The sequence below is a fragment of the Zophobas morio genome, unplaced genomic scaffold, assembly GCF_036711695.1.
Source record: "Zophobas morio isolate AGI-343-1 ecotype UQ-CSIRO unplaced genomic scaffold, CSIRO_AGI_Zmor_V1 ptg000011l, whole genome shotgun sequence".
In the NCBI taxonomy this organism is placed as follows: Eukaryota; Metazoa; Arthropoda; class Insecta; order Coleoptera; family Tenebrionidae; genus Zophobas; species Zophobas morio.
In genome coordinates this window covers 9,750,812-9,767,770 of record NW_026972116.1, presented here as the reverse complement: position 1 = coordinate 9,767,770, position 16,959 = coordinate 9,750,812, and the positions used below count along the sequence as shown (strand labels likewise).

Genomic DNA, 16,959 nt, shown 5'->3' with positions numbered 1-16,959 from the left:
AATAAAAAGCTCCTTGTAGATTTTTCAAATTTAATTCCGGTTGAATTTCGTGTGAGTACTTCTGGAAAAAAACCTTCATAAATCTGTATTTTGGTCTATTAACAAACATCTGATGCCAATAACCCACAAAACCATATTCTACCAGTTTAAAAATACCTTCATTAAATATCTGAGCGTAAGGTGAGTTGGTTTTCATTGGAAAAAGTACATTGAAGCAAGCCACATGTTCAGTCAAAATTTTTAAATTCCATTTGCCATAGTCATCTACGTTCTCAGCAAGCATTACAAAGTTCTCTTTATGATCTGGAAGAGTTTCTACAATCATTGCATAATTTTTATCCCGTAGTTGCCTGTTCCGTTTCGATATGCTTGTCATAAGTTCGAACTGCGTTGCCATTTTTTCAAGCACTGCGTTTGACGTATTTCTCATCCAGTGACTCATCCATTTGTTGGAGTCGAACCATTTGATATTGTTATCAATCATATCTTGGAGAGTGTTTATATTTTTGAAAAAACGTGGAAATCTCAAAGATAAAGTTAACCCGGCTGAGTAGCTTGTTGATAGCAGAAGAGAGTACAATAAAAACGCTACTAATAATATTTTTAACGAGATCTGATTACTGTGAGGTAATCGATTTATGCAGCCCAAAGAAAAAAATCGCAACAAGTAAGATATGCCCAGAGTGATATCACCTCTTAGATATGCTTTCGAATTATCAATAATATCAAAAATGTTTGATATAACATATAGTACGAGTGAACTGATTATTAAAACTGCGAAACAAGTTAACCACGCGTTGAGCTTTAAAGGGTGAAATGGGAAAAGCGAGAGTGGCAAGAGTGCTGACCTGTGAACTAGAAAAGTTCTACACGTATATGTATATCCCACAGATTTTTCAATTTGGAATCTGAAAGCTACTTGCAACCACTGAGAACATATTGCCACATCGCATTCATTGTGTAGCACTGTCCGCAAAACCGGAGCGAACTGTTCAGTTGATAAATCTTTCCTGGGCGGAAAAAAGGTGTGATTTATGGGGTAATTCTTTAAAATTTCACCCAACATTCTTATCTCTATCCCCTCAAATGTCTTTTTTTCGGAATCAAACATAACGAAAGGGGGACAATGGAAAGATGCAACACAAATTGTCTTATTTAAAGTTGTCAAAATTTCCACTGGGGTCCATACGTTATTAATTATTTTTATAGTAGGTGTGAATTGTAAGGCACTGATTATTATCGTTGATAGTTCGCTTCTTTGGTTCTTAACATCAATCACCGTCAAGTTTAAATTATGCATTTTTGCAGATAACTTCGCTTCTGAATAATTTATTCCTCTGGAGTTATTTGTTACCAAAAGTATACTTCTATGTGGTTGGAAATACATGTTGATGTTGTGTACTGAAAGTATGGCATTCATTCTGGTGCTATTGTTGGTTAAAAGAATGTAGATTTCACATGAAATCGGTATTTTCAATAGTTGTTCTATTTTGCTTAATTGTACCGAAATAATTGGACGATTTTGTATTACTTTTACCAATGAAGTTGAATAATTCACACAATCACTGATAAAATATAAACATTTAGCACTGTCAAAGTTTATTTCAATAAGATTTTCAAAATTTATATTGCGATCACTATTCGTAATATGGAGAAACATGTGTGTCAGAATTATTAAGGCGACATTATTGTGCCGCATTTTATAATATAATAGGAGAAATTATTGAGCAAAGAATTTTATTTCGTTTGAAAAGGGTGCGTAATTGCTTTAGTAAATATAATTTTAACGAGAGTCCTTAATATTAAATCAACTGGACAATTTTTTATTGTCAGGCAACTTAGATTTATTTATTTTCGCCACTGGGCATTGTACTGTATAGGTAAATCTACCATGATAAGCACCGTACACGTCAATAATGGAAAAAAAAGTGACAATGCATCGCAAGTTTTTTACGTATTGTCGACGGTTATGATGATGAACTTTATTTATTCTTGTACTCATTCGAACAAACGAACATGTGAAAAATAGTGTGTGATTTTATAATTGAAATTGCACATATATTTGGTAAAAGTAAATGTAAAAAAATACATTATATTCCTTTAGGTATTTATTACTTAATTTATAAGTGATTATTTATATTTACACAAAGCTAGTACTACTGGTCATCTATTTTTCTATTGAAAGCACATCAAAACAGAAAATAATAAGCGACAGTAAATGCCCTAATAACAAAATATAAAAAGCTCCCTGAATTTTACTTAAATCAACCAGTTGATTTATTTCAGTTTCTGTGTGTTGGTAAAAAAATTTCATGAAATTAAATTTCGGATTTCTAGCAAATTCTTTATACCAATGTTGTATAGATCCCAGTTCGTTAAAATTAAAAACAGCCTTATCAATAACATCCACAAAAGGAGAATTAATTCTAAATGGGAATGAAGAGTAAAAGCAACCCATATTTTCCGGCAGTAATTTCATCTGACTTCTTCCATAATTGTCTAATTTATGGGCATACATTACAAAATGCACATTTGTTCCGTCAAGTACCGTCACTAGTAGGGCACGTCTATATTCAATTAATTTTCGTAAAACCTCTGGGCTATCTCCAGCTATCATGAACAATTTGGATATTTTGTTAATCACAGTGGTTTGAGTATTCTCTAGATAGCTTTTGAAAAATGAAAAGTTCTGCGTAGCTTGCCATTTAACATCGTGAGTAATTATATCCTGTAATGAATCGACTGAGAACGAATAGCGAGGAAATCTGAAAGAAATTGTTAAACCAGCTGAATAAGACACTGAAACTAACAGTGAAAAAACCAACACCAAGAGAAGAAACAATCTTGTTGATAATATTTGAGATCCATGTATGATAGTAGTCGATCCTTGGGAACCAGCCCTTAACATAGTCAAAATTATGAAGAAGTTATCCTTTTGTAAATAACTGCCTGCCCTTTTAATAACATCATCGACGGTTGTGGTCGTTAGTCTAAGCAAAAGAGAGAACAACATCAAGATCAAAAAATAAACCACCCATAAGGAAATACATAACGGGTGAAATACAAAAGTCACATCTGAGAGTATTACGGGTTTTGGAACTAGAAACGTCAAGCAAAGCAATGTGTAAGGATAAGATCTTTCCATATTCGGATTTTCCCTTTGACGAAAATAAGCGCACAGGGCCAAGTCGGCTTCATTATTAGCAACAGAGTTGAAAGCTTTAAGGTATACATTTATCCGCCCGCCGTCTTTGTTCTTGATTATAGTATAACTAACTGGCCAGTTTCCATTATAGCTTTCAACATTTCCATTTCGATTCCTTCGTATTCGGTGTTAGCATATCAATAAACAGCACAGAAAAATTTAACCCCAACTGGGACAGAACCTCCTCTGGTTTCCATTTTGTTGGTGCAAAATATGGCATGTGAAGATTGTATTGATGGTGAACAACTGCTTGATGTTTCACAGATATGATTTTTACTAAATGATCATCATTTAGTAACAGTTTTCCATAATTAGTACTATTGATTTCCACAACTATTAAATCCAAGTTGTGTAAAGTAAGTCCTGCCTTTATTGCAGCTATATTTAAAAATTTCGTGTTGTTTGTGAAGTAAAGTACACGCTTATGGGGTTGAAAATATAAATTAATTTTTCCCATCAAAAATAAGTCTGTAATGTTGTCTTGGTTTGATTCTAAAATGTATCCATCACACGAAAAATTTAATCGTCTTATTAAATCTGTTATCTTGGAAAGATCCAAAGATACAATCTGAATGCTGGTGTTGGTGAAAATTTGAGCTAAATGGATGATACTATTTTCGGAATTACGTACGTAGTAGAGACAAAAAAAATTGTTGAAACTGGCTTGTATTACTTGGTAGATAAAATCTGTTTCATTGCGTTCAAGAGTTACGCCCCTTTGAAGGAGCATAAAAATAACAATTTTACTGTGTAGAAGATACATGACACTATATAATTTTTGTCTGAAATGCAGCATATATTTTTCTATAAAGATGTAGGAAAAACCAATTTTGATATAAGTACATATTTATTGTTTAGTGTTTATGAATAAATATTTCATAGAAATTGTAAGCGGCATTAAAATAATTACAGACAATAAAAAAATCTCAGAACGTGAAGTAGATAATAATTACAAGTGATTTTTTTGTGACGACTAATGTACCTGGAAAGTATTGTAACAGGGTAATTTTGACAAATATCTGTTCCGCGTTATTACGGTGTTTCGCGGCTTGTGGAAACGATGTTAGTATTCCGTTCGATGTGGAAAATAATAGGTTTTTATTCTGTATTGTTTAAAGCAAGAACGATTTATATGCATTTTTTGAAATTATGGAAGTACAATACCGAAAAACCTTAAGGAACATTCATAAACCACAAGTAAGGGAGTATCTCACTTTATAAAATTTAAATCCTACTTACTATGAAAAATTTTGAGGAGACATCATCAATTTGTTGGTGGAAATGATCAAACAAATTTTGGTTAGTGTTTTACTATCTGCACGATATTTCTAACATTGATCTACTCGTAAAATTTGACAACAGTCGGTTCGGTCACTGATAATTTCAGAGACTATCAATCGACGCAAACGCACGACATATAGATGAGAAACAAACAGAAACGCGGGACCTAATTTTTCGTACTCTAGGAGTCATGAAACGTTGAAAAAACCTGAAAATACTTAGTTGTTCGTATTCGCGCACTTATGTAAAACCTAAAGACCCAATATCGGTTGGACCACACCCAGAGGGCTAACCATATGGGGAGAGTCAGTAACCTACGGTATTCGGCCGTATTAACACCATCTCGAGCTACCACTCATCATTTCGCCAGGGGATCCCCAACGCAATGAATTCAGCGCATCTTTAATCATCGAGCCCAGGTAAGTGCACAAATGATAGTGGGGGTTTCGTTACCTGTCGGCTTTTTAATTTCGCGCACAACGAGTACAGTAGTCATTCGTCGGATGGACCCTATCTATTACAATACTTTTCACCAAAGTGCACGACACAAATTAAACATACACTATTTCGTTTACTCATGCTCAGGGCCCATAACCTGGTGACGCAATCAAGGGAACAGCGTGATTCAAAGCGTGTATTAAAAAAAGACATATATAACATTAGTGAACGAATGACGGAGTAACATGGTGCGATGGTACTCGCGCTGACAGCTGACGTCAGTACCATTGTACATTGATTAATGCTTGAAAAACATGGCGTCTCCTAGACGCGTCGTGACTTTTCACGCCATATTCTGGAAGTATAGATGGAGTTCCCACATTGTGATTTATCGCTACATTTTTATTTTTTAGAACTGCTTATACAAGGTGACTCAGAAAAATTACTAAAATAAATTGCTTCATTAACTTACTTTCTTCAGTCAAGAATGGTTCACTTGAAAATTTGAGAAAACTGTACTGTTATTATTAACATTACACTGCACCTATTTAAACTGATATACGAGGTGTCCTTGCTAAAATGTTAATGGTTGCTTCACAAAAGTGTGTTATGGAAACATTCACTTAAAACATAGGCATAGCATGCTTCTTAACATGTAATAATAATAATAATAATAATAATCGTAATTTATTATCCAACAGACAAAGATCTATGTGGATACTTGTACATAACTCCGGATAAGTATACACAAATACATATAACAAAAAAAAAAAAAATCAATACAAAACAATTATATAACTATACACTAATCACTAAAAAATGATAAAACTCAACATGCAGGAACGTCCACTACAGTGGCGTAAGAACTGCATTTTTACACAGATAAGTGAAATGTTTGATATTCTGTAAAAAGATGTCTGCAAGTGGAGCAATATTATTGTAACTTCTGCACATATTATATATCGGCGAATAGAAATGTTGATTAGTTCTACACCAATCTATTGCAAATGTTCCAGTATATCTACAATTTAAGCGCGGTATGTGAAACCTAAGATTACCAAGCAGATTTTGTGAAAAAATTTTCCCGTGAATCAGCTTATGTAAAAATATAATATTTGCCACCGTTCTTCTATCCTTCAACGAGTATAGATTAAATTCATTGAAAAGAACTACACTCGAACAAGTTCTTACGGGATATCTGCCAAATTTAACATAAAACAAATGTTTACAAAATTTTCTTTGAACACGCTCTATTGAAGATATATGAATTTTGTAGTATGGATCCCATACGACGGATGAATATTCCAGTTTAGAACGAATAAATGAATAATATAATACAAGCAAAGAATCAACATTGGTAAAACCGACAGTATTTCTTATAATAAACCCTAACATTCTATTAGCATGATCACAAATATGTTGAAAATGAGGTATAAATGACAATTTTGAATCAACCACAACACCAAGGTCTTTAATTTGGAACACTCTATCTATTTCTGTATCGTTTAATTCATACTTATATTGTGTAGTATCAGGTGATCTAGAAAAGGTTATTACTTTACATTTGGCTACATTAATATTTTGTTTATTATTGTGACACCATATAATAAAATTATTAAGATCATTTTGAAGCGAGTAACAATCATCAAGCGTGGTAATAGTTTTAGCCACCTTCAGGTCATCAGCGTACACAAAGATAGGACACTTAAATTCTAGAAGTGCGTCATTGAAGTATATAATAAATAAAATAGGTCCAAGGTTTGACCCTTGCGTTACACCACTCATAGTTACATAAGTTTGAGAGCGAAAACCACGGTACTCAACATACTGAATGCGATTACACAAAAAGGATTGAAATAACTTTATTAAATTACTACACAGGCCAAATTTGCTCAACTTATCAAGCAAAATCGAGTGATTAACCACATCGAAAGCTTTAGATAAATCTGTGTAAATAACATCAACTTGTTTTTTACTTTCAAGAGAATCAGATATGTATTGGATGTATTCACACAGATTTGTTGAAGTTGACTTTCCTTTTATAAAGCCATGTTGACTGGGGCTAAGTTGATTAGATACATGACTATATAAATTATTAGCTACAATTCTTTCAAAGATCTTACTAAAATTTGAAACTATTGCAATGGGCCTATAATTCTCGATGTTATTACGTACACCAGATTTGAAGACCGGGATAACTTTAGTAGACTTCCACTTATTAGGATATGCAGCCTCAGCAATAATTAAATTAAACAAGTAGCAAAGGGGTTCACATAAACAAGAAATACAATCTTTTACAAGGAAAGCAGGCACATTGTCAGGACCCATAGTAAAATTAGAATTGACTTTTTTGACGGCATCCAAAATATCACAGGTATTTATTACGAAATTGTGTAAGACGCTCACTATATCACTTTCTCTATCACAGACTGGGAAACTATCACAGATATTATCACTACTAAAGACGTCACTGAAATGAATCGCGAAATGATTGACAATTTCTTGTGGATCAGTTAGTTCAATACCTTTATTGAACACATGGCCTGGGATGCTCGAGACATTTTTCTTTTGATTAATATATGCCCATAAATTTTTTGGATCTTGCTTGATGTTCGTTTCCGCCGATACCATAAAGTTGATGTATGCCACTTTGATTTCTTTCTTAATGAGTCTCCTAAGATCATTAACTTGTGATAATACTCTATCAAATTTATTTTTTTTATAACTCTTCCATAATTGACGCTTACGTTTAATATAGCCTATGATAGATGGTGTATACCAAACAGGATAATATGTCGTAGTATTAATTGGAGTCTTGGGAATAAATCTATCTAAAAGGTCATAAATAATGGAATAGAAATAGTCGCAAGCAACATTGACATCTTTAATAACTAGTAGTTGAGACCAGTCTGTGTTATTCAGGTATCTGTATAGCTCTATATAATTTCCTTTACGAAAATTATATTTGGTCTTAATTCTCGAAAAGTTGAAATTCGACTCTTTCAAATTAGCTGCAGGAACTTGTAGAATGATAGATAACGCAGGATGGTGAGCATCTTCATCAACTACTGGAGTATTGGACTGCATTACGGTACATTTCAAATCCTTAGAACAAAGGATTAAGTCTAAAAGTCTACCTTTAGCATTAGTTACTAAGTTCTGCTGCTGTAAATCATTAAAATTAATAAAATCACACAGTGGAATATTCGACCCTGTTAAATGTCCAACATTCTCTTTTTGCATCATCTGATTATAATATTGAGGGATGTTAAAGTCACCTACTATTAAGGTTTTTTCAGATATAAGACTCTCATGCTCCAAATACTCAAAGATTTCTTCGTAACAAATACTGGGTGAAGCTGGTGAAATGTATAAATTTATTATATTTAAACTGACGTTTTCATTTAACTGCACCTTGACTCCAATTAAATCAGCATCCGTAACAGGCGATGTTAGTTTTAATTGTTTACTAGAGAGATGAGATTTAACCGCTAACAAAACTCCTCTTCCTCTGCCCTTTTTATTTGCTCTGAAGATATTAAACATTGAACTAAAATATTCGGAACTTAGTACATCATCCTTCAACCAGGTTTCAGTTAATGCGAGTATATCAGAGTTATTGACAAAAACATTAGGATAAAAATGATTTACTTTGGTATTTAACCCTCTAGTATTTTGGTAATATATTTTTATTTCTTTTAATGCAAGGGCTTCGTATTTATTTGTCTGTTGGAATATTAAGCGTTTTTTTCTTCTTTTTTAATAATTTTTGGTATGCCATTTTTGTATCTTAAATAAATATCAGACTCACCTTGCTCTTTACGATGTTTATATTCAGCCCTGACCAAATAAGATATGTTTTGTTGTCGTGGAGTTAGATCCCGATTTAAGTATAAATTACACAGGCCTGCGATGGTTTTCCCCTAACAAAATCAAGTAGTAATTTTGGTAGGTCTTAGACACTCATGTATAAAAAAAAATTGCAAAAATTTATATCACGTACAGTTTCTGCAAAAAATATTTTTTTCAGTTTTGTTCTTAGTACTATAAAAATTAACTTCTAGATTTTGTGGTAATAATATGTATGGATAATGGTGTTGATATTTCATTTCGTGTTCAGCTTAGTAAGAGTTATTTGTGTCGACTATGCGCTTACTACCCTGAATTTAAACAAAAATTACTAATGTCTTCTCGGAAATGGGTTAATTCTTCAGATAAGTTTGCTGACACCAATGATTTGGATGGAGCCACAAAATCATACAGACGATTGTTACTTTTGCTGTTCAAATATAAAATGATATAATGCGAAAAATGTAACAGCAATAACATATCCTATCGTGAATACAAGAGAAAACGCTTAAATCAGAGCTTTGAAGAAAGAAAAAAAGAAGCTTCTTGATTTATTTGTTTTTTTAAGTCTTGTTTATGACTAATTTAGTTCATTTAATAAATAAACATTCAATTTTATATTCTTTATATTTTATTTTTTCATAAAAATTGTTTGAAAACTATGAATATTTAGGCCTACATAAAAATAAATCTCGATGTGCTACAAAAAAACTAGAGTTATATTTTAATTCGGCATACATAAATACCTAAAAAAAAAACAATATTATTTAAAAGGGAATTTAAAAGTTATATTTCGCAGGCCTGTGTTATCCTTACGTCTGTAAACCACTAAAGAATCAATTGCATCTTGGGCAGAAGAGAAAATTATCTTAAGAGGACGCACTTTATCTTGGTTATATTTACCCAAGCGTACACAAGAACGTATCTTGATGTTATCATTGCTACCACTGGGCACAACTATATTTTGACAACGGGACATATCATCTTCCTTACGGACCGCAAATGATTCTGCCTGAGATTCAGACATATTGTATAGAATTAAATTATTAGCCCGATAATTTCTGTCCTCAATTTCAGCGATTATTTCTTCATCAGACAGTTTCTTTTCCGAATCACGGTCAGCGACATTACTTCCACTCTTTTTTAGTTCAGCCAGTTCATCTTTTAAAACCTCAATTTCAGTTTTCATGTTGTGAATAATGGACACTATATCACATTTTTCACAATAATAATGTATTTTTCTGCTACTGGACCGAATACACTCAACTTCTAACCTGGAGAGACCTGCACACTCCGTGTGTATATATTTTCTGCAGATATCACATGTTACACAATCACCACTACGAGCTTTTTTGTTGCACAAACTACACGTAGACATGGTGTACAATTAATAATGTAGAAGACAACACTACTATATAAACAACGACAATCAAAAATGTAGTTCGATAGTCCATATATGTATATACTTACATGTATATTTAAACTTATACGGGTGTCATAAAAAAGTAAAATAAAATCAAACGTTCGAAGAGGGTTGGGTGCTTAAATTAAAAAGTTCATAGTGAAGACGTCTAAAGTATCATTGATTTAATAATTATTTCCTACGATGCTACTAACATTGACATAACGTGCCACAAGTATCAATCCTGGACCCTACACTTTTCTTTAAAAACGTAGTGTTGTTATATGTATTTATTTGTTATCAAATTTACAAATGATTGCCTACGTATCTAATATGCCTAGCGTTACTTTTCGACTATTTTCCTATTGAAAAGCACCTCAAAACAAAAAACAATGAGCGACAGTAAATGCCCTAATAACAAAATGTGAAAAGCTCCCTGAATTTTACTCAAATCAATCAGTTGATTTATTTCTGTTTCCGTGTGTTGGTAGAAATTTTTCATGAAATTAAATTTCGAACTTGTAGCAAATTTTTTATACCAATGTTGTATAAATCCCAGTTCATTAAAATCAAAAACAGCTTTATCAATAACACCCACAAAAGGAGAATTAATTCTAAATGGGAATGAAGAATAAAAGCAACCCATATTTTCCGGTAGTAATTTCATGTGACTTCTTCCATAATTGTCTAATTTATCGGCAAACATTACAAAATCCACATTTGTTCCGTCAAGTACCGTTACTAGAAGGGCACGTCTATATTCATTTAATTCTCGTAAAGCCTCTGGAGTATCTTCAGCCATCACGAACAATTTGGATATTTTATTAATCACGGCGCTTTGAGTATTCTCTAGATAGCTTTTCAAGAATGAAAAATTTTGCGTAGCCTGCCATTTAACATCGTGATCAATTATATCCTGCAATGAATCAAATGAGAACGAATAGCGAGGAAATCTGAGCGAAATTGTTAACCCAGCTGAATAAGACACTGAAACTAACAGTGAAAAAACTAACACCAAGAGTAGAAACAATCTTGTTGATAATATCTGAGAATCATGTATTATAGTAGTCGATCCTTGAGAACCAGCCCTTAGCATAGTAAATATTATGAAGAAGGTATCTTTTTGTAAAAAAATTCCTGCGTTTTTAATTACATCATCGACGGTTGTTGTGCTTACTTTAAGCAAAAATGCAAACAACATCAAGATTAAGAAATAAACAATCCATAAGGAAATATATAACGGTTGAAATACAAAAGTTACGTCTGAGAGTAATACGGGTTTTGGGACTAGAAACGTCAAGCAAAGCAACGAATACGGATAAGATCTTTCCATATTTGGATTCTCTCTTTGCCGAAAATGACTGCATAGGGAAAAGTCGGCTTCATTATTAGCAACAGAGTTGAAAGCTTTAAGGTATACATTTATCCGTCCGTCGTCTTCTTTCTTGATTATAGTATAATTAAGTCGCCAGTTTCTCATCATAACGTTTACCATTTCCATTTCGATTCCTTCATATTCGGTGTTAGCATAAGGTGGACAATTAAAAAAAACTACAGAAAAATTTAACTCCAACTGGGACAGAACCTCTTCTGGTTTCCATTCTATTGGTGCAAAATATTGCATCTGAAGATTGTGTCGATCGTGGACAACTGCTTGATATTTGACAGACATGATTTTTACCAAATGGTCATCATTCAGTAACAGTTTCCCATAATTCGTACTTTCCATTTCCACAACTATCAAATCCAAGTTGTGTAAAGTAAGTCCAGACTGTACTGCAGAGACATTTAAAAATCTTGTATTGTTGGTGAAGTAAAGCACACGCTTATGGGGTTGAAAATGTAAATTAATTGTTCCTATCAAAAATAAGTCCGTGATGTTGTCTTGGTTTGATTCTAAAATGTACCCATCACATGAAAAATGCAGTCGTCTTATTAATTCTGTTATCTTGGAAAGGTCTAAAGATACAATCTGAATGCTGGTGTTGGTGAAAATTTGAGCTAAATGGATAATACTATTTTCGGAATTACGAACGTAGTAGAGACAAAAAAAATTGTTGAAACTGGCTTGTATTACTTGGAAGATAAGATCAGTTTCATTTCGTTCAACACTTACGCCACTTTGAAGGAGCATAAAAATAACAATTTTACTGTACAGAAGATACATAATACTAGATAATTTTTGCCTGAAATGCAACATATATTTTTCTATAAACATGTCGAAAACAAGCAACTTTTATATATTTATTGTTTTGTATATATGAATAAATATTTCATACAAAATGCAAGCGACATTAAAATAATTACAGACAACAAAAAAAAATTTCCAGAACGTGAAGTAGGTAATAATTACAAGTGATATTTTTGTGTCGACTAATGTAAGGTAAAAATATTGTAACTAGGTAATTTTGACAAATGTTTGTTTCGTGTTTTTTCGACGTTTCACAGCTGGTAGAAATGAAAATATTAGTATTTCGTTCGATGTGAATAATAATTAATCTTCTTTCTTTGTTGTTTAAGATAAAAACGGCTTCTGTAATTTTTTTGAAATTCTGGAAGTACAGTATTACTACAACATTACTGTCGTTTTTATTTTCAAATATATTTTATAAAAATTTGTTAATTTAATATAATGGGGGTTTTCGTAAATAAACGTACACAACAATAAAATTACAATAAAAAAAATTTATCAGCTTATTTAACTACCTTATTTTATTTATTTCCGCCAAACCAAGACAGTAAATGAAAATATTCACAAAGAAAGACTAAAAATGCACCTAAATTTCCAGCTAGCAGTAAGTAGACGGCTCCAACAAACCTCCTCATATCAATATAATGTTGGTGTAGTTGGTCATCAGAGAAAAGCGAGTATAAAGAACTAAAATGATTTTGAGCATTATCAAAGTAAGTTATATTTTTCAGCCAAAACTGAACTAAACCTTGTTCCTGAAACCACGCGTTGTACTTGTCTATGATTTTTTTGTATGGAGAACGTTTTCTTATAGGAAAAACAATATAAAAGTCGCCAAAGCATTCTTTTAAAACTGTCAGATGTGTTTGATCGTATAAATCTAAATCTTCAGTATCCGTTAAATACATGCTTGAGAGTTGTTTAGTAATGATAGCCACATTTTGTCCTTTGCTAGGTACGGTAAGGTCTGCCAGTTGATTAAACAATGTGTTATGAGACTTCTTAAAAGACTCTTTCAAATACGGTTCCTCCCACCATACAACCTTATGGTTTACCATATCTTGAATGGTTCTAACGGCATATGTAAACCTTGGATGAGTTAATGAACTGGTAACACCAGCTGAGTAGTAAGTTGTGAAAAGTACGCATGCTAAATACCATATAGAGAAAAGTAATCTAAGACTAAAACGTGAAGAATGTGGTATAAATTCCACACCTCCGTTTGTCCATAATCGTATCAAATACAGGAGAGTAGTCGTTTTATCGCTATCTAGAATACTTGAAACATTATCCTCTTGAAAGTTTTCGTACATTTCGGAAACTAAACCTATAAAAATCGTCATTAAAACAATTATGAATGTTGTTAACAACCACAACATTAACGTAAAAGGTTGCCAAATAAAAGTGAAATGTGGAAGTAGTCTCGCTTTAGGTACTAAGAAAGTGGCGCATATTTGGCGAAGAGGATAAGTAGTATCTAAGCGACTAAGATTCTGGGATATCTGCCACTGAGAACATGTGGCAATATCAGCTGATTTATTGATGACAGCATCTACAGCTAGACCCCACTTTTGATATTTATCTTCTGACTCAATTAGTAGATACTGATGTTTCCAGCGGTGTATTATTTCGTTGATAAGTTGATATTCTATACCACCGACGATATGATTTTTTTCATTTACGTAAAAAAAAGGAGTACAGTTAAACGTTGCTACAATAAACGGACTGGAATGCTTTGGTTCATTTTTTGGAAACCATTCTGGTTGTTCTAGTTCTGTGGTATCAATTACTGTATCTGTAAAGCTATGATTCCAAGTTGCCAATATTTTATCTTTGAATTGTGATTTAACAGAAATTGTCTTAATGCCTGTGGACAAAAGTACTCCTTCTTCATTCATTGGTTTATATTTTACAAGGATTATATCAATCCCGTATACGTTAACTATTTCTGAAAAAGATTCGTTGACGACATCATCACAGTCACAGAATATTAATATTCGTTCGTGGGGCAAAATTATCCCTTCATTTTTGACATCTTCTAAGATGATATTTCCTACCTTACTGACATCTTTTGTTACTATTATGTACGCTGTGCAGTGATGTATGTTTATTTCTGAAGATAACATAGCCAAATCTTCAATTTTGATAACTGGGACAAACATCAATGATAGTGCTTTAGATATTATACCATCAATATTTCCATTCTGAGAAATAAAGTATATACACTTTTGTTTTAAAAATATTTGGTTTAACAACTTTACTATAAAAAACGTTGCATCTCTTTTACTAAACGAGGATGCCATTAGAAATAACATGAAGACCATTATCATATACATAATATATCAAAAATTCTCATAGCTGAGTTTTTATCAGCATGTATATACATTTATTGTTTAATCACAGAAATGAAATAAGTGTTACGTAAACGTTACATTTATTTATTTGTAGATGATAGCTATATGATTACTTTCTTAGAATGTATAAAGTTCGAGGCTTGTTTGTATGTGAATTTATTATAAATAATTAATGTGACTGTTCTAACTGTTTGCAGATACCAGTGTATTACCACAATTTGTACACTAATTTTATACTCATTAAATATTTAAGAAAGAAAACTGTATTTAAATTACGAATAAACACATGCCAACGTATAATGACAACCTTTCCTATTTTGTATTTTTAACGCAAAAACACAAATGGAATAACAATAATACAGCAAGTAGTTATGATATAAAATTCACCCTCTTGTTCTACGCCAAATAATTTTTAAACGAGTGACATTTTTTGAACAAAAAATTTACTTACTCGATTTTGACGCGTTTAATTTTCGTTGAAGAACTTAATGTACTTATACATGTTTTATTTTCTCTTTTGCTATTTACTTGCAGTAAGGTTAACGCAAAATACACGTATATTAAATGCACATCCATATTCTACTTACGACCAAGGAAGACATCACCAAACTGGGTTTTATGCTTAACATTCTTTCCTAGAAGATATTTTGGCTTCGGTTTGCAATGAGAAGTAAAGCATAAAGCTTCTGGATGTCGAAATTCCCACATAGCCTGCCATATTTTCAAGCCGTTCTCTAAGCGAAAATTTTGAAAATCGGATTCCTTTAAATGGTGACACATTGGAGCAAACAGATAGACAAAGAGCTGTAAATAAGGTGATGTGTACAGTTACTGGTTTAAAAACTGTACTCACTGTCATCGTTGGTATGGAGAATAGGTAGAAAAAAGGGGAAGAATGGAAAAGACCTTTTTCAAAATCATTGTCGGCGCACTCTTCTGCCGCATCTAAAAGTATCCAGTGTAAAGTGTACATTAGTTTAGTTTCAACAGCCCCTAAGCTTTGAATATTTCCGTCTTTCATTCTGTAGATAAAATAAAATTGTATAAAAAAAATTAAAAGTTTTTATTTGCACCTATTAAAGAGTAAAGAAGCTGTAGAATGCATAACGTGAGGAAGAGATGCTTGTATTAGCCTCCACCTAGGAATACAACGAATTGCTTCTGATAAATCAGTCTTTAACCCAGACTGTATGTTCTGAACCAAAACTCTTTCAAACATTTTACACGCTTCTTTGAGTTCCTGAAATACAAATTTTGACACAAAATCTGTACAGATTTCTCAAAGTTTTTCGTGACTTACATGGTGGCCGGTCATCGAATGTTGACAAAACTATAAAACAAAAATAAAAAACACAAAAATGCTATTTATTTTGAATTACCATGCATGATGCTTCGTGTAGTTTTCCTAGTTTCGGTTTAACAAAAGGACTACAATAAAAAAAAAATATTTTAACAAGTTTGTTTTAATTAGAGCTGACCTTATCTGCCTCCAGAGAAAGACTTGAATAGGAACAGGAAGAGCTTCCTCATTGAAGCAGTTATCTTCTGATGATCTTCGTTCGGAGTCTGGCATTTTGTATGTTAACACAAAACAGATCACAAAACTCAAAGATCAACTTAAAAAAAACTGCGAGATTTAGTAGTGTTTTGTCTACATCTTAATCCAAACTGAAAGGATCCGGGGATGCTCTCTCGCTGGTGGAAGCGCGCTCACATTCTGATGCGTCTGGGGCAGCAGATATTGATTTGTTTACTAAGAGCTGAGTCGAAGGGTTATAGAATACTCGGATATTTGTTGAATAAAAAATATGACAAGCTATACTGGTTGATGCTTTTACTGCTACACAAGTACAAATCACACATGCATTGGCTGTGAAAGGAAAAATCATAACAAAATCAAACAAAAGAAATGGAAACTTTCAGCAGACAGGTTTAAGCATTTTTTGTAGCTATAGCGGTTGATGCTACTGTTGACCGTGAGTACGTTAAAGATAAACTGGAGATTTCCTGGTTTGTATTCTTAAATTAATGATAGTATGTTCACTGTATGAGTTTAGAATAAAATTTATTTTATTTAAAAAACTCTTTTAAGTCTTTCAGTGACAAGAAGAAAATTTTGTAGACGTAACTGACTAGTAGTTTTCTATGAAGTTTTCATTCTACGAACAAAACCTAGGCGTTAAACGTGTAACATATTTAACATGCATGTCCACAAAAATTACTTTTTGGATGGGTGCCA

General features: G+C 32.6%; 1 protein-coding gene across 11 annotated transcripts in view; it reads right to left on the bottom strand.

The window, feature by feature from the left end:
* The window catches only part of LOC135126885 (protein unc-80 homolog), an 80,521-nt gene extending 64,099 nt beyond the window's left edge, over positions 1 to 16,422 (bottom strand). For all 11 annotated transcript variants that reach the window (XM_064053085.1, XM_064053087.1, XM_064053086.1 and 8 more), the window contains exons 1-6: positions 16,199 to 16,422; positions 16,100 to 16,148; positions 16,021 to 16,050; positions 15,794 to 15,960; positions 15,574 to 15,742; positions 15,308 to 15,524 (exon numbers count right to left, since the gene is read on the bottom strand). In XM_064053085.1, the coding sequence (XP_063909155.1) occupies positions 15,308 to 15,524; positions 15,574 to 15,742; positions 15,794 to 15,960; positions 16,021 to 16,050; positions 16,100 to 16,148; positions 16,199 to 16,293 (727 nt within the window). In that variant the 5' untranslated portion in view covers positions 16,294 to 16,422. The remainder of the gene's footprint in view (positions 1 to 15,307; positions 15,525 to 15,573; positions 15,743 to 15,793; positions 15,961 to 16,020; positions 16,051 to 16,099; positions 16,149 to 16,198) is intronic.
* Positions 16,423 to 16,959: the final 537 nt, after the last annotated feature.